Below are 22,203 nucleotides of genomic sequence, written 5' to 3'. Positions count from 1 at the left end.
AACGTCCTCACAACCCAAGAATTGTGGAATAAAGAAGTAGAAACTGCACTATATTCCCATTCTGTGACCAAAATTACATTTGACTGATAATAGCACAGAATATGTGCTGGGAAAATGTGTAATATTACTGCTATTTATTGCTGGGTTCTTCCTGTTTCTTGTGTATCAAAAAAGGGCTAGCCAACGTCAGGTCATTCCAGACCACAAATCAAGGGCCTATCATCAGCCAACCTTAACCTTGTACACTTCTGGAAGTCAGGAGAGGACTAGGAATAACCAAGAACAGTAGTAACTTGCTGGAAGTGCCTTCCAGGATCCTAGTCATTTGAAATTGTGCCCAGAGAACTTCTGGGGAAGACTTACAAACTTGAGAGAGGAGGTTATCATTGGTAGTAAACTACTGAAAAAAAAATTTTGGGCATAAAGAAATGAGTCAATCCCCAATTCTCTCTTTCTCTCCCTCTCTCTCTCACACACACACAAGCTGTGTGGAATATGTTATCCAAACACTGAGCTTCTTCGGAACTGAATATCATTGGAAGTTCACACAGTTGCTCTATATTAGGTAAAACGAATGGACATGTAACCAAAAAAGATACACATTAATTTTTTTATAAAATAACACGATTTATTACTATTTTAAAACATCTCACAAAATAACATTCAGAAACTCAACATTTCTAAATAATTTAACACAGTAAGTTTAGTCATAAAGACATGCTGCAAAATTCCTGCATATAAAAGATTATTACCGACGTATTAATAGATGTTAAAATGTTCTTCAGAATGGAGTTGGTTCTAGAAGCCAAAGATTCTGGAGTGATGCTCGTGATCATGACTGACACCCTGGGAGAAGCTGGCCATATGTATATTCTCTACAGCTACCAACTCACCAGTCTTTTGATGGGATTGATCACTCTAGGCAATAGCACCTCAGAGGCAGGTACCCTGCTGATCAAACAAGCAAAGAACTCCCCACCCTTGTAACATTAGCCACAACTTAATCTAGCCAACATCTAAATTAATTTTTAAAATCTAGATGTAGGAAAGATAACTCACAAAGTTTCTATTCTGAGTAGGAAATTCTTGATATACCCCCAGAGGGATGACTTAATGTAGCAGACATGGAAGATGACACCAAGTAAGGAAGTAGGGAAATCCTGGCTCTGATTATGCTGACACACAACTACTGCTCAGGTGGGCTTAGAATGAGCAAGGATGAGGTTTGATTCTCTAATATCCACATGCAGGCTAGGTATTTACCCATCTTCCCTTTGAGAGTACTTTTCACCAACCAACATCCAGTTCATTTTAAAGTGCAAATCTACTGAAAAATAGCTTACTCTCCCCCACCCCCTGGTTAAATTTGGTAGATCATAATTTGGTTGGCTGGTTCCCTTCTAACCTGCCCAATATGGGAAATTAACTAGAATCCAGTTATGACTTCTCCAAGTGTCAAGTGAAAATTTATCTTAAGTTAGAAAAAGGTAAGACTCAGTCTAGTTTTTCAGTTTTCTTTCTTTGAAGTCAATGGTTGATAAAAAGGCAGGAATAGAGATATAGATGAGGGATTTCTAAAAGTTCAGTGATTTTTAAAAAAAATACCTTTAATTTTTTTATTGCACTTACTTTATAGTTAAAAACACTCATGCTAAAATGAAGATTAAGGAATATGGTCAAGTTGTTAGCTATGTCAGAAGCACCAACTCTGCTACACTGAATCTTGTTTTATATTTAATTATTTACAGGCACGTTAAGCAGCCCAAATAAAGAAAATGTGTGCCAAAGAAATTAATTTCTGGTAAAGCGTAACTTTCAGTTTAGCAGTTATTTCTTCCTCCTTTACCAATACTTAACAATGTAAGGTCTTTGTGAGCAGACAATCAGACTGCAGTTAGACAATCAGACTACTCATGATTGATGCTTTGACACTTCCCCCCCAATTTTTTAAAGTTAATGATTTAATCCAACCTCTCTAGGCCCTATACTTTTTTCCATTTAGTCCTAAGAAAAAGCCAGCTGGAAGATTCTGGGTCACATAGATAACCACCTTCGACTCTACTTACACATCACCAACTCTGAGAATAAGTTAACAGTTAAGATTCATTTCGTACTCCTCTTTATTCCACTTCAGACCACTGGTAAGAGGTATCAGAAGAAGCATCTATTCAAGTCAAAATTTCTTTCTATACAGGAACCACATTTATGTGTCTTATACCACCTCTATTTGTGGAATAGATCCAGTACCATACCAAGTTACTGGCCAGTTATCATGACCAGATAGTCTTCGGTCCACATGCAGAATCGGTGTCTACACCAGCTACTTTCATATATGATTACCAAATTTTATACAATATTTTTCTGTATTTAAGGACTGCTACAGTCTACAAAATTTGTGCATTATTGGACAATGAATGAATACTTAAAGAATGAACGCCTAAGAAGGATGATCCATTTTCTAAAGTACACTTAAAATGTTAAACTTTAGAGACAAAGCAAAATCTATCATAAAGTTGGATTTTGTTGATAGTAGGAGAGAGGTAGGTTAATAATTACTGTCCTAAGATAAGAATGCTAAACAATAAAAGCTGAGGCCCTGCTAAAAAACAAGTTGAACCTTCCAGCCCTGAGTTTCTAATGTTATGTGAAAATTATTAAAATGAGCATGACAAAGGAAAACACCAGTGACCATTTCCTTCCATCCACGATTATTAAATATATCACCTTCTCTCAAATAACAACTCAGGTAGCATATGGCTACAGAGTGAAAATAAATGGACCTTGGAAAAAGGAATGTTGCTACAAAGCACTGGTTCTTAACCGGGGGCGAATTTGTTCCCACCCTTCTGCCCCAGAGGATAGATGGCAATGTCTGAAGACACTTCTGATTGTCACAACTTGGGAGAGGGTTCTACTGGCATCTAATGTGTAAAGCCAGAGATGCTGCTAAACATCCTGTATTACAAAGGACAGCCCCCCTTCCCACAACATTATCCAGCCTAAAATATTAATAGTGCCAAGGTTGAGAAACTCTGGTTTAAAGGAACAAACGCCTATTTACAGAGAACACAAAAACCTTTCAAGACCTGACTAGGTAATACAGCCATAAACAGGAAAGCTGAATTCCTTGGTAGACGAAAATAAAATTTCCTGTGAAAAATTAAAATACTGTACTGATTCCATCATTATAAGAACAGAAGAAATCGAATGATCCACTAAAACGGCATAATGCTTTAAACAAGGAGCACAGAGAGAATCTCTTCCAAGTAGGTCAAATATCTAATCCAAGAAGCATAAACCAAAAGCATTTAACATCAGCTAAATTTGCAGCAGTAAAGGATGATTTAAGGAATGATTTGAGAGAATATTCTGAACTTCTTCATATACCTTATCTTCCATTTTCTAATAACATGGATTCTGGCTTTAATTCCAAGAAAAGGAGGCACAGAAGTCATTCGATATTTGTTGAGTGGAACTGAATTATGAATTTTGTGTGACATGGACACAGAAAAGCACCTTACACTTCTCTGAGAACTACCAGTGATTAAAAGACATTAAGAAACAAGGAGAAACAGAGAAAATTAGTTTCTATATTAAGAATTCAGAAAAACCAAACACCAACACTGTAAGTCATTTTATAAATAAATTCAGTATGAAGTCATTCATTCATTCCCTACTATATTCACTTCCAGCATAACTTTTAGAAAATACATCCATACCTAGCAATAGGGCTTTAAGCTTACCTACTAGATGAAGTGCAGAGTACAAGAAAAGAAGATCGTCTTCTTAGTTTAAACATCACCAAGGAAAATTCTCATTGCCTATGGTTCACAAAAGAAATAGTCAAAGGCTTTGAATGTATAAGCCAGTCAGAGTAAAGATTTCTTCCTATCAGACTGTAAGGAAGAGCAAAAGGAAGCTAAAAATAGTATTGGACCTTTATTTAGAATTGATTGTCAAAGCAGTGGTCCCTTTTGATCAGAGTGACTCAGAGAAATCATGTAATTCCTACTTGAATGACAGCTGAAAACTTCAGAAAGCCAGGACTACTTATGCAATCACTTTTTAAAAATGACTCTTCCCTCTTTGACTAGTTTTACACAAGTAAATGGGGAAATAGGAGCCAATAGTTTCTGGTTGAGGGACTTTAGGCACAATATGGCAGAGGGCCTCTGACATCTTTTTTGCAATCTACCAGTGACTCAGTCACAGCCTACTATGGACTTCATCTGGTTACTGACTACCGTATCTTGTATTTTCCAAAAACAACTTTTTCTTATATGAAAAATTCCAAGCTCTGTATCCAACTATTGCTTTGCAATTCTGAGGTTAAATCACCTGCTATGCTTCACGGAAGAAGCAATCCTCAAAAATAATGCCGTTTGCCTGGGATTCCATAATGAAACATCTCTTTTCCATCCACAAACATATACATAATTCATTTTAAGAGCTGTTTAACTTAAACTTTTTGAAAAAATATATTTTGAAATACTAAATTTCACTTATTGAAAGGTACCAAATCCAGTCTTTCAAGTTCTACACCCTTACAACAATCACTTCTCTCAACATGAGGGTCAACAGACCAAAGTTATTAGGGCAAATTTTAGAAAATATGAATGGCCAACATTTAGGCTAGGAATTCAAATATAACTACTGCTTATATATATTTACTTATCTAACATATTGGGTTGGCCAAAAAGTTCCTTTGGTTTTTAAGTAAAAATAAAAGACATATTTTTCATTTTAATCAAGAACTTTATTGAACAGTGTATTCACCCTTTTGTTCCACTACCTTCTGCCATTTTTCAGGCAACTTCATAATTCCATCTTCCTAAAACTTTTTATCTTTTTGAGCAAAGAACAGTTCCAGGTGCCTTTTACAGTCTTCCAGGGAATTGAAATTTTTTCCATTGAGAGAATTTTGTAAAGACCGAAATAAATGGAAATCTGAAGGTGCAATGTCTGGTGAATACAGTGGATGAATCAGAATTTCCCAGCCAAGCTATAACAGTTTTTGCCTGGTCATCAAAGAAACATGCAGTCTTGCGTTATCCTGATGGAGGATTATGTGTTTTCTGTTGACTAATTCTGGACGCTTTTCGACGAGTGCTGCTTTCAGTTGGTCTAACTGGGAGCAGTACTGTTGGAATTAATCGTTTGGTTTTCCAGAAGGAGCTCATAATAGAGGACTCCCTTCCAATCCCACCATATACAGAACATCACCTTCTTTGGATGAAGACCGGCCTTTGGTGTGGTTGGTGGTGGTTCATTTCACTTGCCCCACCATCTCTTCCATTCCATATTATTGTACAGTATCCACTTTTCATTGCCCGCCACAATTTGTTTTAAAAACGGAACGTTTTTGTTACGTTTAAGTAGAGAATTGCATGCAGAAATACAGTCTAGAAGGTTTTTTTCGCTTAATTTATGTGGAACCCAAACATCAAAGCGATTCACATAACCAAGCTGGAGCAAGTGATTTTCAACTCTTGATTTGGATATTTTGAGTATGTTGGCTATCTCCCACGTGGTATAACGTTGATTGTTCTCAATTAATGTCTTGATTTGATGGCTATCAACTTCAACTGATCTACCCGACTGTGGAGCATCTTCCAGCGAGAAATCTCCAGCACGAAACTTCACAAACCACTTTTGACACATTCGATCAGCCACAGCACCATCTCCATAGGCTGCAGAAATCTTTTTTTGCTTTTCAGTTGCGTTTTTACCTTTCTTGAAATAATAAAGCATAATATGCCAAAACTGTTGCTTTTTTTCTTCCATCTTCAATATTAAAATGGCTACACAAAAATTCACCAATTTTGATGTTTTTTTTTAATGCATGATGATATGACAGCTGTCACAATACAATCTAACAAAATTGTTTCAAATGAAGTTAAAGACAACTAAGTGCTGCTAGAGCCATCTTACGGAAAAAAACCGAACAAACCTTTTGGCCAACCCAATATAAGGAACTATAACCAAAAAGTATGCCTAAGATCAGGTCCATATGTGTAATAAGGCCAAAGTATTGGTCAAAGGAGTGATTATAACAGTCATTTTAACCACTGACCTGGATCACGGAATGACTGGCTGACTGTTTGCAGGACTTGAGTGGACATGCAGGTAAACACAACATAAATTCCAGTTGACAATGCACACACTTTTGGAACAACAAATAAGAAAATATAACATGGGCTATAAGGCCTCCAAGGTACTAATTTTTCCTTTTTTCACCATAGTTTTTCAAACTGGACTTTGGAGTCTTGATTCTAGGACTGCTGCTATATTTCTAAGAGGAGCTCTTCCCAAACCAAAGGCATGACACATTTGTGCTTCTGAGTCATAAAGAGATGGACCTTCAAGAAAGATGGCCTACAGATTCAAAAGTTAAGTGTATATATTTAAATGCCTGGCCTAAAAAAAAAAAACAGAAACAAAAATGAAAAAACTGAACAAACTGAATAAAGAATCACATTTGTTCCTTTGTTGTTAAAAACGACTGGTCTATAAAGGTTTCAGTAGATGGGGCCACGCAGTACATAACTGGGACTGAAGACAAAAATTGAAAATTTATAGCTTCTAAAAAGAGCACTAGAATATATAAAGTTGGTGTTATCATTTTGGGGGAGAAACACTGAATAGGTTATGAGAAAAAAAGGAATGAAAGATTTGTTTTATCTTAAGAACCATTTGCCCCACACAGAATCTTTAAAATAGACAACTATACAAAACTTATCTATTGTTCTTATGACATTTAAATAAGTTACACAAAGTGGAAAATGTGGTGTTAGTTATCTTCTTCCTCATCCTCTTTAATTACTGGGGTACCTAAAATGAAAAAGAAAATTATTACTGGTCATTCTCAAGAGATTGTTAAATTCTAACTGAAAATATTTTTCTGTTAACCTGAGGAGTTCTGAGATGCTGAGAAGTGTGCCATAATAAAAGTAATATCATAAAATAATCTTTTAAATTTCTAATTATCCAAAAAGCCTCTCAGGAGAATTCCCAAATGGATTAATGTAAGTAATTATAAATATTCAGGTCCCCAAATACAGAGTTACAAATAAAAATGCCTACAGGTACCAGGCAGAAAAATAAGGCCCTATACACACTAAAAACTCTGTATGTTAAACACAAAGAAATATTCATTTTTCACAATAAAATACGCAATCCCAGTATTGCCAGAATCTGAATTTTTATGTTACTCCCCCAAATACTAAACATTGGGGATAAATTGGAAAAAAATAAAAAGAACCAAGGCACAGAAAATGAAATACATCTGCAGGCTCTCACTGGCCCAAGAGCCAGCCATTTCTGAGCTCTGGCATTTGAAGCATGTCCACAATCTGACCCTAGTCAACTGTTCAGTCTTAACTCTTCAGCCAGTCACCCTCCACTCCAGATGAACTGATCAACTCACTGTCTCCCAAACTCATCTTGCAGACTACTACTTCTGGACTCCTGGCTAACAAAGTTCCTCCATTTTGGAATGCCCCCCGTAACACCCCTTCCATCTAGGCCCTACCCTTAAGAGCCATCTCCAGTGCCTCTTCCTGTGTGATTCTTCTTTATGGCAACGAGCAGAGTCTTACCCCTCTGTACTCCCCACAGCATCTGTTTGTGGGGGGTAGTGAATGTTTTATTGAAATATACATACAAAGTACACAAATTATAAGTGTACAGATTGATAAATGTATACTAAGTGAACACATCTGGTAACCAGCACCCAGATTAGGAAGAGAACATTATCAGAACCCCCAAAACTTCCTCAGGTCCCCTTCCAGTCACTGTCCCCCAACAAAAGGTATATTCTATCCTAATGTCTAACACCATGGATTATTTTGCCTGATTTTAAAACTGATATGAATAGAATGATGTCGCGTGCGCTCTGTGTCTGGCTTCTTTTACTCAACATTATGTTTATATGATTCATGTATACTGTGTGAAGCTATAGTTCATTCATTCTCATTGCTGTTGAATATTCCATTGTACGAATATGTCATAATTTACTTATCTATTCTATTGTTGTTGGGCATTTGGGTTGTTTCCAATTTATAGCTATTAAAATAGTGGTGCAATGAGCATTGTCATACAGATCTTTTGGTAAACATCCATGCTCTTTTCTTCTGGGTATTCAGCTAGGAGAAAAGTTGCTGGGTCATGTGGGATATGTATGTAGATAATGCCAGTTTTCCAAAGTTATACCAAGTTACATTACTATCCAGCAGGGTGTGAGAGTTCTAGTTGCTCCATGTTCCACTAACATTTGGTATTGTCTGTCCTTTTCATTTTAGCTCTTTCACACCCCTCAGTTTTTTTTTGTTTTTTTTTTTTTTTGCAGTACGTGGGCCTCTCACTGTTGTGGCCTCTCCCGCTGCGGAGCATAGGCTCCGGACGCGCAGGCTCAGCGGCCATGGCTCACGGGCCCAGCCGCTCCGCAGCATGTGGGATCTTCCCAGCCCGGGGCACGAACCCGTGTCCCCTGCGTCAGCAGGCGGACTCTCAACCACTGCGCCACCAGGGAAGCCCCCTCAGTTTTTCTTACAAGCAACTGAAGAGGAGCAAAAAGAGGCAAGCTAGCAGCTGTGGCCACCTGTGTTCTGGTCCATCTCACTGGTTTAGGATAGACCAGCTGGTTTTTCTAGGGGCTGTTCAGATTGGCCTGAAGTCAATATTTGGTCCAAAAGCCTGTATATAATGTGGCTTGGTCTATTCAGGGTCTATATAAGGGATTCTTTTCCATTCTTAATGGAAGGGTTCACTTCCTGTGCACAATGAGAAAGGAAGACAAATGATTTCAAATGGTTTCTAGAGGTCAAAGTTGAACATAAAAAGGCTGAAGTCCAAGGCTCTAATGTACCCTCTCTTTTGTTCTATTTTAACTTATGAAATATTCATTCATATAGATACAATATAAATAAAGAGTAACAAAACCAATTATTGTATACCCATCACCCAATTTTAGGAAACAGAACATCACCAGTATCTAAGAAACCCGTTTGCCTCTTCCTGTTTATTCCTGTACCTCCCACAAGAGGCAGTCTAGTGTCTTTGTTATTTTACTGCTAGGTATGTAGCCAGAGGGAAAAAAGGGAACATTCTGCATGATTCCATTTATATAAAACTCTATAAAATACAAACTAATCTATAGGGGCAGAAAGCGGATCAGTGACTGCCTTGGGAGGGATGGTGGTGAGCAGCAGGAGGGAGGGATTACAAAGAGGCAAAAGGAAATTTTTGGTGGGTGATATATATGTTCATTATCTTTTCCCCCCAACTTTATTGAGATATGATTGATATGTAACATTCTGTAGGTTTAAGGTAAAAATGGCCTGGCTTCCTCATAGGACCACTGGAAGGAGTAAAGACCCAGGGAGGTCTGTGACTCTTTTATTATTTCTGGTTTTCAGATGACAAAAGAACAAAGTTTGGTGAGATGAATTAACCAGCCCGATGACAAAAAAGCTAGAACTGGGACTTGAACCCAGTCAGTCAGGGATCTCTCCTGACATTTTCACCTATCTTAGGTATTGAGAAACTAAAATTAGGGGGGAGAGGGAGAGAGAACATTATAATTTTGATCCAATTGTGAAAAAGCAACTCCTTACTATTTATGTCTAATTATTTTGCAAAATAATACATTTGGGACTTGAGAATAAACCCAGCTTTCTTATAAGCTTTTGGTTTAGTGATGATCTTATACCAGTCTAAATATTCTAGAAGTCTTTCATCTCACTCTGGCCCAAACTGGGACCACAAAATTTCCTACAGACAGAAGTGGCCTTGGCGACCAGAGATAACCGATCATTTTCTTTAGTTTTGCTCCTTTTCATGATTCCATGCTACAAGTTCAATTCTTACACCCAGAAAACATTTCCAAGCTGGCCCAGAGTCACTCACCATCTAGCTTTTTCAGTTTGGGTACTCTCTTGGTTGCCTCGTCAATCCAGTTCCCTTCAGCAGAATGTTTCTCTTCCAAGGGATTGCCTACAAACACCAGGTCTTCTAGGCATGGTAGTTCTGCCAGCTTCACAAATTCACCTACAAGTACAAAGAATACATTCCATATTAAAATGGCAAGTTTTACTCTTATGATTTTGAAGGGTGAATCCCAGTATCACTAGCCCTCAGTTTGTGACTATTCAGAACAATTCATTGTTTAAGATTTTGAAGGAAGTAGGGGACATTATACCATATGAAGTCATTCTCTGAAGACATTATGGAAAGGGAGGGAAAGCGAGACATACCTCTTCTACCTTTATGCTAATCTAAGGATGGGATAAGAAGAGGAAATGAGGTTCAGAATCAACAAATCAATCTCCAGTGACAGGTCTTCTCTATACTGTACTACATCAGTATCAGCTAAACTAAACTGCCTTTGTCTCTACCATTCCCTCATCTCTAAATTCTTAAAGCAACTCATTCAAGCCTCTATTGTAGAACTTATCACACAGTTTTCCAATTATTAACTCATAATCTTTTCTACTAAGCTGTGAACTCCTTGAGGGCAGGGATAATGTCCTATTCAACTATGTATCTCAACAGCCTGGCATAGTTCATGGCACACAATAGGGCTTTAAAACTAAGCTGTGAACTCCTTGAGGGCAGGGATAATGTCCTATTCAACTATGTATCTCAACAGCCTGGCATAGTTCATGGCACACAATAGGGCTTTAAAATGCTAAATGGATAATGTACAATAAAAAAGAAAAGCAATATATATGTTAAATAAGTCTTCCACCCAAGAATTATTAAACCGATTCCTTTTGGCCTTTGGACAATAGTTTAATTTTTTTCATGATTAATAGGACCAGGACCTATTCAATTATAATCATTCTAAGTAAGTATTTAAATGTAAATTTCAAGTGTTTAGATGAAAAATAGGAACTCCTATAGCTATTTCCCTCTGTGCTTAGAAAGAAATGTCCCCATTTCGTATCTTGTTCCCTATAGGGCTATTTTCTATAAACATGAGGTAGAAGGTTAGCAAAGACAACCTCACTTACCCCAGTCTTTCACCAGGTTATTGGACATGTAAAGAATCTTCAATTTCTTCATTACATGGATCCCTTTCAACTTCTCAATAAAATTGTAGGAGATCCACAGTTCTTCTAACGTGTCCCCTACTGCTTCCTGAAAAAGAAAGCAATTTTATTTACATACTTATTTTTAAGTTTTTCCTTCTGTCCCCCTCCTCATAAACATAAAGACAATGGCCTTCAGAGAGAACTGAGACCAACCTGTCCACTGGCAGGAGAGCTGAAGGCTGTGTGGGAGTTTTTTCTCATTAAGAAAGCCAAGTAGAACATTTTCTTCCTCTCTTCAAACTGATCTGAACTAAGAATACCTACTGAAATCACCAAGAGAGGAAATAAGAGCACTATTTTTTTTTTTTTTTTTGCAGTACGCGGGCCTCTCGCTATTGTGGCCTCTCCCGTTGCAGAGCACAGGTTCCGGACACGCAGGCTCAGCGGCCATGGCTCACGGGCCCAGCCGCTCCGCGGCATGTGGAATCTTCCCGGACAGGGGCACGAACCCGTGTCCCCTGCATCGGAGGGCGGACTCTCAACCACTGCGCCACCAGGGAAGCCCTAAGAGCACTATGTTATCTTTTTTTTTTTTTTTTTTTGCGGTACGCGGGCCTCTCACTCCTGTGGCCTCTCCCGCTGCGGAGCACAGGCTCCGGACACGCAGGCTCAGCGGCCATGGCTCACGGGCCCAGCCGCTCCGCGGCATGTGGGATCCTCCCAGACCGGGGCACGAACCCGTGTCCCCTGCATTGGCAGGCGGACTCTCAACCACTGTGCCACCAGGGAAGCCCTATTTTATCATTTTTATTGAATAATATACTTTTCAAATCACTTCCCTATACATTGTATTATTTGATCCTTATTTAATTAAGATAGGCAAAGCAGGTTATTTGATTTCTATTCTAGATAGATTAAGGGCTTTTTCTAAGATCACAATGCTTTTTTTTTTTTTTTTTGGCTGCACCACGCAGCTTGCAGGATGGGATAGAGCCCAAGCCCACAGCAGTGAAAGCACGCAGTCCTAACCACTGGACCACCAAGGAATTCCCAACAATGTTATTAAATAGTAGACCTATGTCTAAATTTCAGGGTTTTTAAAAAATATTTATTATGAAAACTTTCCAACATAAAAAAGTTGAAAGAATATTACAGTAAATACCCATATATCTACTACCCAGCTTCTACCATTAACATTTTACTATCCTTTTCCTGTCACATATCTGGTCCATCTATCCATCCTGCTATCTATGCATCAATTCACCTTATTTTTTCTGATGTATAAAACTCAACTTAAAACCCATAGTCTTTTCATTATACTATAATGATTATGTCATACTGACTCTTAACTGCTAGATACAATCAATAGTGGCACAAAAACTTTTCCTTCTTTCATATACAAAAGACAAAATGTAGTGATTATTTGTTCCTTAAAAAACAAAAAAGTGACTAGGCAGAATCAGTTCGATGTTCAATCCCCTCTTAACCCAAAAGGATTTACCTACATCCACATGGTAATGTTAGAATGTAGGACCCAGGTCTATGTCCTGGTAACTGTCCCTTTAAAGACTATAAAGAGAATAAATGTACTCTGGATAAAGATCATTAATGCATTTTCCATACAGATGGAACCAAGGGGAAAAGCTGAGAATGGAATGGTCTGAGTTAGTTCTGTGTGTCATCCCAAGGCCCACAATTCATCTTAGTTTCAACTTTCTAAGTAGGAGAAACAACAATTTCAAAGTAAAAGAAACTATTAAATCAGTCCATCCTGGCACTGAAAGTGTGAGGCAGCAGAAAAAATAGTGACTAAATAATACTAATTAGAAAGTTTAGGCTCAATTCTGGGTTCTGCCACTTACTTAGTGTCATTTTACATGTGCAGATGAGGACTCTTGGTCAGTTTTCACATAGCCAATTTGATCAATTCTCCAAACAGCCAATTTGCTGAATTTACTCTTTTACTGATTTACTGAAAAACTGGTTAACTACTTACAAATTATAGCAATTTGTTTTAGATAGGATAGGATAGAAATTACTTTAGACAGGATAACTTCTGAAGATGTCTGTTTTGCTTTGTTCATTCCTTACAAGCATTAATTGAGTTTCAGTTTAGTTTTCAGCCAATTGGATGCAGCTGTTCTGCCATGACCAAATTTCTGTGCATTTGGGGACTTTACTTGGGAATATAAATTCTCATTGCAGAATGAGAATTTCTTATGTATATTGACTAACAAATGTTGTATAGATTTTGGGTGTCCAGGGCATAGTTTTGTCTTTCAGTACATTTTCAATCTATTCCACTGTTTTTCCTACTTCCCTAAATATAACAATTCACTAACCAACTCAATTAGATTACTATTTTTATGTGTTTTAATCATTTGAGAAGTGATCAGTGTCTAACATATGAAACTGACATTCTACAAAGATGGACTGACAAATCTAACAGCTGGGATAAAACAGCTGCACTAAAATTAACACTAAATAAAATCTTAAAGAAAAGTTTAAAAGGTGTTGAAACCATTCCAAGCAACACAATTTTCTATATATTTGTAAGTAGGTAATAAAGACAAAATTCTGGTGAAGCAATCTGGTGACTGTTAATCAATAAAAACTGGCTAAGTCTGTGTGACTCAATTCAGTGAAATCTGTCATTCAATAAACTAGCCCTTTGGAGAACTGTACATTGAATGAACAGGCATTTAGCAAACTGGTCTGCTTCTGCATGTGAATAAATCACTTCTCTTCTTAGTTTCTAACTCTGTAAAATAAGGAGGCTGCCACAATGAGCTAGCACCTCATACCTATTAGGATGACTACTGTCAAATAAACAGAAAATAACAAGTATTGGCAAGGATATGGAGAAATGGGAACCCTTGTGCACTGTTGGTGTGAATGTAGAATGGTGTAGATGCTATGGAAAACATTTTGGCAGTTCATCCAAAAATTAAAAACATATGAACCAGCAATCCCACTACTGGGCATATATCCAAAATAATTGAAAGTAGGGTTTCAAAGAGATATTTGGATACCCATGTTCATAGCAGCATAATTTACAACAGCCAAAAGGAAGAAACAACCCAAGTGTTTGTTGATGGATGAATGGATAAACAAAATATGGTCTATTCATACAACAGAATATTATTCATCCTTAAAAAGGAAAGAAATTCTGATATATGCTACAACATGGATGAACCTTGAGGACATTATGCTAAGTGAACTAAGCCAGTCACAAAAAGACAAATACTGTATGATTCTACTTATATGAGATATCTAGAGTAGTCGAATTCATAGAGACAGAAAGTAGAATGGTGGTTGCCAGAGCTGGCGGGAGGAGACAATGGGAAGTTACTGTTTAATAGGTATAGAGGTTCGGTTTTCTAAAATGAAAAGAAATCAATTCTCCCCACGTCAATCTATAGATTCAATGCAACTCTACTAAGACTTCCAATGAGATTTTATTTTTTACAAACTTGATAGACTGATTTTCAAGTTTCTCTTGAAGAATAAATGTCCAAGAAAAGCCACAAATATTTTGAACAAAGAGAGAGGACCTGTCTCAATAGATATCAAAACATATTATAAAGTGAAAGAAAAGTAAAGCAACATGATATTGGAACTGAAATATATAGGTAAAACAACAAACAGAAAGAAACTTGAGGGACTACCCTGGTGGTCCAGTGGGTAAGACTCCATGCTCCCAATGCAGGGGGCCCAGGTTCGATCCCTGGTCAGGGAACTAGATCCCACATGCCGCAACTAAGATCTGCATGCTGCAACTAAGAAGTCTGCATGTCACAACTAAAGATCCTGCACAGCCTAAATAAATAAATAAATATTTTAAATAAATAAATAAAATAAATAAAAAACACTTGCCAAAAGGATTAGCCTTAAAAAAAAAAAGAGGGCTTCCCTGGTGGCGCAGTAGTTGAGGGTCTGCCTGCCGATGCAGGGGACACGGGTTCGTGCCCCGGTCCAGGAGGATCCCTCATGTTGTGGAGCGGCTGGGCCCGTGAGCCATGTCCGCTGAGCCTGCGCGTCCAGAGCCTGTGCTCCACAACGGGAGAGGCCACAACAGTGAGAGGCCCGCGTACCGCAAAAAAAAAACTTGACCATCCAGGAACCTACCCATGCATATACAAGAGTTTATTTAGTATGTGGCATTTCCAAACAGTAGGAAAATGAGACTTTTCAATATATGGCTAACCATTTGGAGGAAAAAAAATAAGGTCTGATATCTGTCACATGCAATTTGCAAAAATAAACTCCAGATGGTTTAAAGGTATAAACTTTTTAAATTTTTACTTAAAAAGCAATAGAAGTACTAAAAAAAAATATAAGATGATTTTTTCATAATCTAGAAGTGAAGACCTTCTATATAAGATACAAAACACAGTTGTTATAAAGATTTGACAAATAAAAAAATTTAAACTCCATACGGCAACTATGAATAAAGTAAAAAGACAAGTGACAAAGTAAGAGAAAATATATTAAATAATTCTGAAAACTTTGCATTAAATTGCAGTATGGAATTTGTAATCAGATTACCTAGATTTGACTAAGTCCTCCACCTTTTCCTCTTCCCTCCTGCCCTTTTTCTCTCCTTCATCATCTTTTCTTTTGTCTGTTTAGCTATTCATTTGTAGATGGACACTTGGGTTGCTTCCATCTTTTGACTACAGTGCATAATGCTGCTATGAATATAAGTGCACAAATATTTTGTTTGTATTTTGAGGGGGGATCATTAGTTGTTTTTTTTTAATTTAAAGAGTAACATACATAATCATCACCTAAATAAAAATATAAAATATTTTTTTAAAAAGAGTAACACACAAGATAACAACATAACAAAAATCAAATAGTGCAAACAAGTATAATGAAAAGTCTCTTTCTCACCCACGCCCGTTCCCTTCCCCAGAGGTAACAGCTATCATCAGAAATATTCTATGCATATATGTACATAGAAATATCCACTTTGCTTCTTTTCATTTAATAATATACTTTGCAAATTATTCTATTTCAGCACATATAGGTAAGTCCTACCTCATTTTCCCCTTTGATATATTTTGTTTAGCTAGTCTACTACTGATAGGCACTTAGATTGTTGCAGTCTTTTATACAAGCTATATTTCAATGAATGTACTTGGTCCACCATCTTTGTTCATGTATGTGAGTATGAAAAACTCTTCGATATAGAATAGTTGGGACAGGGCTTCCCTGGTGGTGCAGTGGTTGAGAGTCCGCCTGCCGATGCAGGGGACACAGGTTCGTGCCCCAGTCCGGGAAGATCCCACATGCCGTGGAACGGCTAGGCCTGTGAGCCATGGCCGCTGAGCCTGCGCGTCCGGAGCCTGTGCTCCGCAATGGGAGAGGCCACAACAGTGAGAGGCCCATGTACCGCAAAAGAAAAAAAAAAAAAAAATAGAATAGTTGGGACAAAGTAAATACACATTGAAGACACTGATAGCTATTGACAGACTGCTCATCTCAGCAATAGGGTTTAACAGCACCTGTTCACTATACCTGGGCATTTTACATAACTATCTGAGCCTCAGTTTCTTTATCTTAAAATGAGGACTGAGGATTTTTTATCTTAAAATGAGGATATTATCTACTTGTTGTGAGTTTCAAATGAGATAATGCATGTAAAGAGTCTGCTACACAGTTCATAAATGTAACAACAATAATAGTAATAACATTATCAATACTAGATAAATATTAGGAATATTGAGGAGTGCCTAGTAATAAGAAGATAAAAGTAGAAAATGGGTAAAAGATGTTAGGTCAATTTCCAAAAGAGGAAACATGCATAACCAATAAGTATATAAAAAGATGTTCAAAGTCACAACTAACTAAAGAATACAGATTAAAACAATGTAATACTCCTTTTTTGCCTATCATATTGGCAAATATTAAAAATATGGATAATACTCAGGGATGTTGAGGGTGGAGGGAGTAATCCTCACCCTTATACCATTGATGGAAGTGGAAACTGGCATAAGCATTGTGGGAGCAATCTGAGGTACTTGTCAAAAATTTAAATGCACAAAAATAACCTCAGCTTTTCTACTTTTAGGAATCTAGCCCATGTAAAGATTCAAATAACTGCTAAAGGATATATGTAAAAAGATGTTCACTACAGCATGATTTGTAATAGCAAAAAAAAGAGAGACAGACAGACAGACGCCCCTTCTTCAATAAAATATCTGGAAACACTCTAAATGTTCAGCAATATATGAATAGTTAAATACATTGCCATACACTGATAACGTAGAAAACAACAGCTATTGAAAAGAATGCATTAAATCTGCCTGTTTTTACATGGAAGGATATTCCTGATATATTATTGAATGAAAAAGCAGGAAAAATATGCCCAGTATATTATCAGTACAAATATATATTACACACACACTCACATGCATGCACATGCACAAACACACACACAGATATCTGTTTATTTGTGCACAGAAAAGAATTTAAAGTATACCAATATTATTTCTGTTACCTCATGGACTTGAGGAGGTAGGGAGAGGAAAGACTTTCACAGTGTATTTCATACATTTATGAATTGCTTGATTTGTTTTTTAAATACAATTACATCTATTACTCTTAGAATTAAAATTTTAACCTAATAGTTTTTCTAATTAGTAATATTACAAAGCATTATTAAGTCACAATAAATATTTATAGAGTGCCTACTACATGTATAAAACACCAGTGTAGATGGTGATGAACAGAACTGACGTGCTTATCAGAATTTGTGTGTGTGTGACACAGAGAGAAAGAGACAGAGACAGAGGGAGAGACAGAGAGAGGGAAAGAAAACAAACAAATAAGAAAAATGGAAAAAAATTATAGGTGATAAGAGTTATTGCCTAGAGGACTGCTTTAGATATAGGATAGTTGGGTCTCTTGAGGAAGTGACATCTGAACTGAAGTGTGAGAGTTAAGGAGCCAGTAATGTGGAAATCCAGGGTAACAGAGTTTTTTAAGGCAGAGGAAACAGCAAGTACAAATGTCCTCAGGTGGGAATGAACCTGGCATGTTCAAGAAAGAGAAAGAAGGCCAGTTGCTGGAGATTACCAACTAGGAAGAAGAGTAATATGAAATGAGATCCGAAAGGAAAGCAGAGGCCAGCAAATCACATATAAGAACAGGCTTATAATGTACCTTAATAGTCAGTTTTCCTAAGTAGTTTTAAATAGACTCCTTTTCTTCAATTTAACATTACATGTTGCACATATTAGAGTCGCTATTTGTAACTTATTGAGGCAGCTATTCAAATCATGCTATGAGGCTGATGTGTCTAGATGAATAACTCAGCATGTGACCCTATCTGAAGTCCACCATCTGTATCCCTATGCAGACATATTTTTCTTTAATCTTTGCATAAGTAGTAAAGCTTTTGGACTGGTTAAATGTTTTTGGTGTATGTATACACACACACACACACACACACACACACACACACACACACACACACACACATATCCTGGGGAAAAAACCAACTGCTGGGGGTTATTGATAGCAGTCTATAGAAAGTAAAGAGATCTAAGTAAGTGATGGTTCAGCTAGATAATATCTCCATATATGCCTTTAATCCTATATTTACAATTTCTTTGTGGTTTCTAGGTATATATTACATTTCATGGGAGAAATTATACACCATATCAATAGTTGAGAATCTGGTGTTCTGTAAATACCTGGGGGAACATCAAGCATTTATCATATTGGCCCTAAAAATTTAGGGGTATATTTATTTGCAAACTCTTCCTTTACAGATAATTCAAAGTAATGTTTAGCATGAAGTATAATAAATTCTGAATTTTTGTACTATAATATTTTATCCATTATGAATAATGTCCCTATATATGACATTTTTACCATCTAAGGCTAACAGAATGAAGAGAAGGCAAAATGTCGTTACATTTACCAATCATTTAGAACATCAAAAAAAAATTTTTTTATAGATCATTAGGATTTTATTCATCACATCTAGCTAGAAAGCAAATAATTCATCTACTGGTTATTGTTTTGGGGGAGAAAACTCCCTTTATTTAACTACAGAATGTAATCTCTAAGAATTTCCAAGCATTTTATAAATTTATGTCAGTAAGTAGACATGTAGATGTGGGAATATTATCAGATAATTGAAGATAATTCCAAAATTGCACCTCTGAACACTGACTCCTATTCACGTGTTTTGGCTGTTTCTGTAATGGGTGGGGAAAGAGAATGGTCATTTTAGCCTGTCTGGTCTTGGGAGGTTATTGTTGGGAAGCACTGCAGTTTCAGCCTCATTGACTCTTATGAAGAACGGCTAGAATTAACGGGCTTGGGAAGGGGACAGGAAACCCAAGTTACAAAATATTTCAGGGTTTTTATGATAACAATTAGCACTTAAAAAAAATTATTATCTTTTGGGGAACGTACACAAGAAAAAGAAATTTGTTTCATCTTTTCTGAAATTGCCTAGTTTTACAATATTGTTTCATCTCAACTTAGCAAGGAAATTGAAATGGCCAATAAATATACAAATAAAATACACTGTCAAAAACTTCAAAAAAATTTAAAAATGCCCAAGGTTGGTAAAGGGAAACGAAAACCCTCATACATTATTTATGGTAGTATAAATTGTTACAAGCTTTCCAAAGGATAACTTGATAATATGTCACAAAAGCCTTAAAAGAAATTCATACTTTTGACCCAGCAATTCCATTTCAAGGAATTTATCCAAGGAATCATTCATAGATGTGTGCAATAATATAGCTAAAAGGAGATTTATAACAGCATTGATTATAATAACTCCAAACTGTAAATAAATAACAAATAATAAATTATTTAAATAAATTATGGTACATCAATAAAATAGACTATTATGCTGTCATTTTAAAAGTATGGTTGAAAATTATTTTAAAAACTTAAATAAAATCCTCTGATCAAAAACCTCCAATGGGGCTTCCCTGGTGGCGCAGTGGTTGAGACTCCACTTGCCGATGCAGGGGACACGGGTTCGTGCCCCGGTCCGGGAGGATCCCACATGCCGCGGAGCGGCTGGGCCCGTGAGCCATGGCCACTGAGCCTGCGCGTCCGGAGCCTGTGCTCCGCAACGGGAGAGGCCACAACAGTGAGAGGCCCGCGTACCACAAAAAAAACCAAAAAACCTCCAATGGCTTTGCAATCCACATGGAAAACAATCTAAAATCTTACCAAGTCCTATAAGGATTGGTTCTTGGCTCCCTCTCCAACCTCAATGAGGACAATTCTCCCTCATTCAACTCTTGCTCTTACTCAAGCATACCAAGGAGCTTCAGTTTCAAGACATCTGCACTTGCTGTCCCTCACCAGTCTGGAGCACTGGTCCCTTGGTCAGCTCTAGAGCCTACATTCTCACTTTTAGAGAGGACTTCCCATCAATCTACATTCTCTTATATGCCTCGTTTTTGTTTTTCTTAAATCAATAATTATATTTTATTCCACTATCACCATAAAATCCATATAAATGCTACAAAGATAGAGATGACATGTTAACCACATAGGAAGATAACATAAATTTGGAAAAATATATAAATTAGGAAAATATAAAATTAGAATTTAAAATTTTCTGGCCAGGCAGAAACTTGAGATAATTTTTAACAGTAAAATTTAATGGAAATAATTATCTATTTGGAATATATATGCCTTGTTTTTCTTCACTGCATTCATCACCACCTGATGTATTATTATGCAGTTATTTTCTAGTCTGTCTCCCTCCACTATAATTTAAATTCAATGAGAGCAAGGACTTTATTTTATATCCTGCTGTATCTCTAGTGCCTAGAACAGTGCCTGGCTAAAAGTAGGCATTCAGGAAATATATTGAATGAATTTGCTGAATGAATGAATGACACGGAAAAAATGATCTTTATATACTAAGTAAAAAAAAGAGATGCAAGACAATATATATGATATGATTTCATTTTCTACATACCCACCAAAGAATAGGAAAAACAGGCAAGGAAGATGTCAATCAAAATGTTAGCTGTGGTTTATAGGTAATTTTTATATTTGCTTTTCTATTTTGTAAAGTTTCTGCAACAGACAAGTATTATTTGCATACTCAAGAAAAAGAGTGTATGTTTTTTTAAGTAATAAATAACAACCTACCAGTCCATTTAAGTTCTTTATGTTGTTTCTTCCTAAAGACAATATTCTCAAGTTTTCTGTAGAGGAAAGAAAACAATTTTGGTTTATTAGAATCATATTACACAATTGTTATAAATCTAATATAATAAAGCTTTAATACATTTATATAGGGATTTCCCTGGTGGCGCAGTGGTTAAGAATCCGCCAGCCAACGCAGGGGACACGGGTTCAAGTCCTGGTCCAGGAAGATCCCACATGCCACAAAGCAACTAAGCCCATGTGCCACAACTACTGAGCCTGCACTCTAGAGACCTTAAGCCACAACTACTGAGCCCGCGTGTCACAACTACTGAAGTCCTGTGCCTAGAGTTCGTGCTCCACAGCAAGAGAAGCCGCCACATTGAGAAGCCCACGCATTGCAGCGAAAAGTAGCCCCCACTCGCTGCAACTAGAGAAAGCCCATGTGCAGAAACAAAGACCCAGTGCAGCCAAAAAGTTAAAAAATAATAATAATTTTTTAATTAAAAATACATTTATATAATAAATATTCTTATATAATAAAAAAGGCTGTATTAATAAAAAATGGTAATCAAGTAAGAAAAAACATAGACATATCACTAAGGTAAACACTACAATTGCACATCATGTCAATGTTAAATTTTAAATGGTTAGCTATTTGAAATGCATGGTTTTAATACTACAAGGATAAAATACGAGTAAAGAAGATTTGAACTTTAAATTTGGGAGCATATATATTTCAAACCTCTTATAATATGAGGACTTACACTAGAAAATAGAAAACATATTTGGTCCATCTTGCTCTACAAAGGATTAGAAGTGAAATCAAATGAATCAGTATTTTAAAAATCTTTTGCTTTCATTTCTTAAAATAATTAGATTGTGATTGGTTAAAAAATGTCTATTTGTATTTTTTAAAAGAATGTTTCTATTTTTATATCTATAGGTTATTTCTGGAAGAGAAAAGTAGAAATGGTTGGTTTGGGGGAGGAACTGAGAGTCAGTCTATGGTCAGAGGAAGATATTT

The 22,203-nt window shown here is 36.7% G+C and overlaps 1 protein-coding gene across 1 annotated transcript in view; it reads right to left on the bottom strand.

Moving 5' to 3' along the window:
• Positions 1-6,228: 6,228 nt before the first annotated feature.
• DNAL1 (dynein axonemal light chain 1) overlaps positions 6,229-22,203 on the bottom strand; it is a 30,345-nt gene continuing 14,370 nt past the window's right edge. The window contains exons 5-8 of the mRNA XM_032624191.1: positions 21,180-21,235; positions 11,013-11,139; positions 9,907-10,047; positions 6,229-6,831 (exon numbers count right to left, since the gene is read on the bottom strand). Coding sequence (XP_032480082.1) covers positions 6,791-6,831; positions 9,907-10,047; positions 11,013-11,139; positions 21,180-21,235 — 365 coding nt within the window. The 3' untranslated portion in view covers positions 6,229-6,790. The remainder of the gene's footprint in view (positions 6,832-9,906; positions 10,048-11,012; positions 11,140-21,179; positions 21,236-22,203) is intronic.

The sequence above is a fragment of the Phocoena sinus genome, chromosome 2, assembly GCF_008692025.1.
Source record: "Phocoena sinus isolate mPhoSin1 chromosome 2, mPhoSin1.pri, whole genome shotgun sequence".
Classification (NCBI taxonomy): Eukaryota; Metazoa; Chordata; class Mammalia; order Artiodactyla; family Phocoenidae; genus Phocoena; species Phocoena sinus.
The sequence above is the reverse complement of the archived record's forward strand: the minus strand, read 5'-3'. Positions and strand labels throughout refer to the sequence as shown.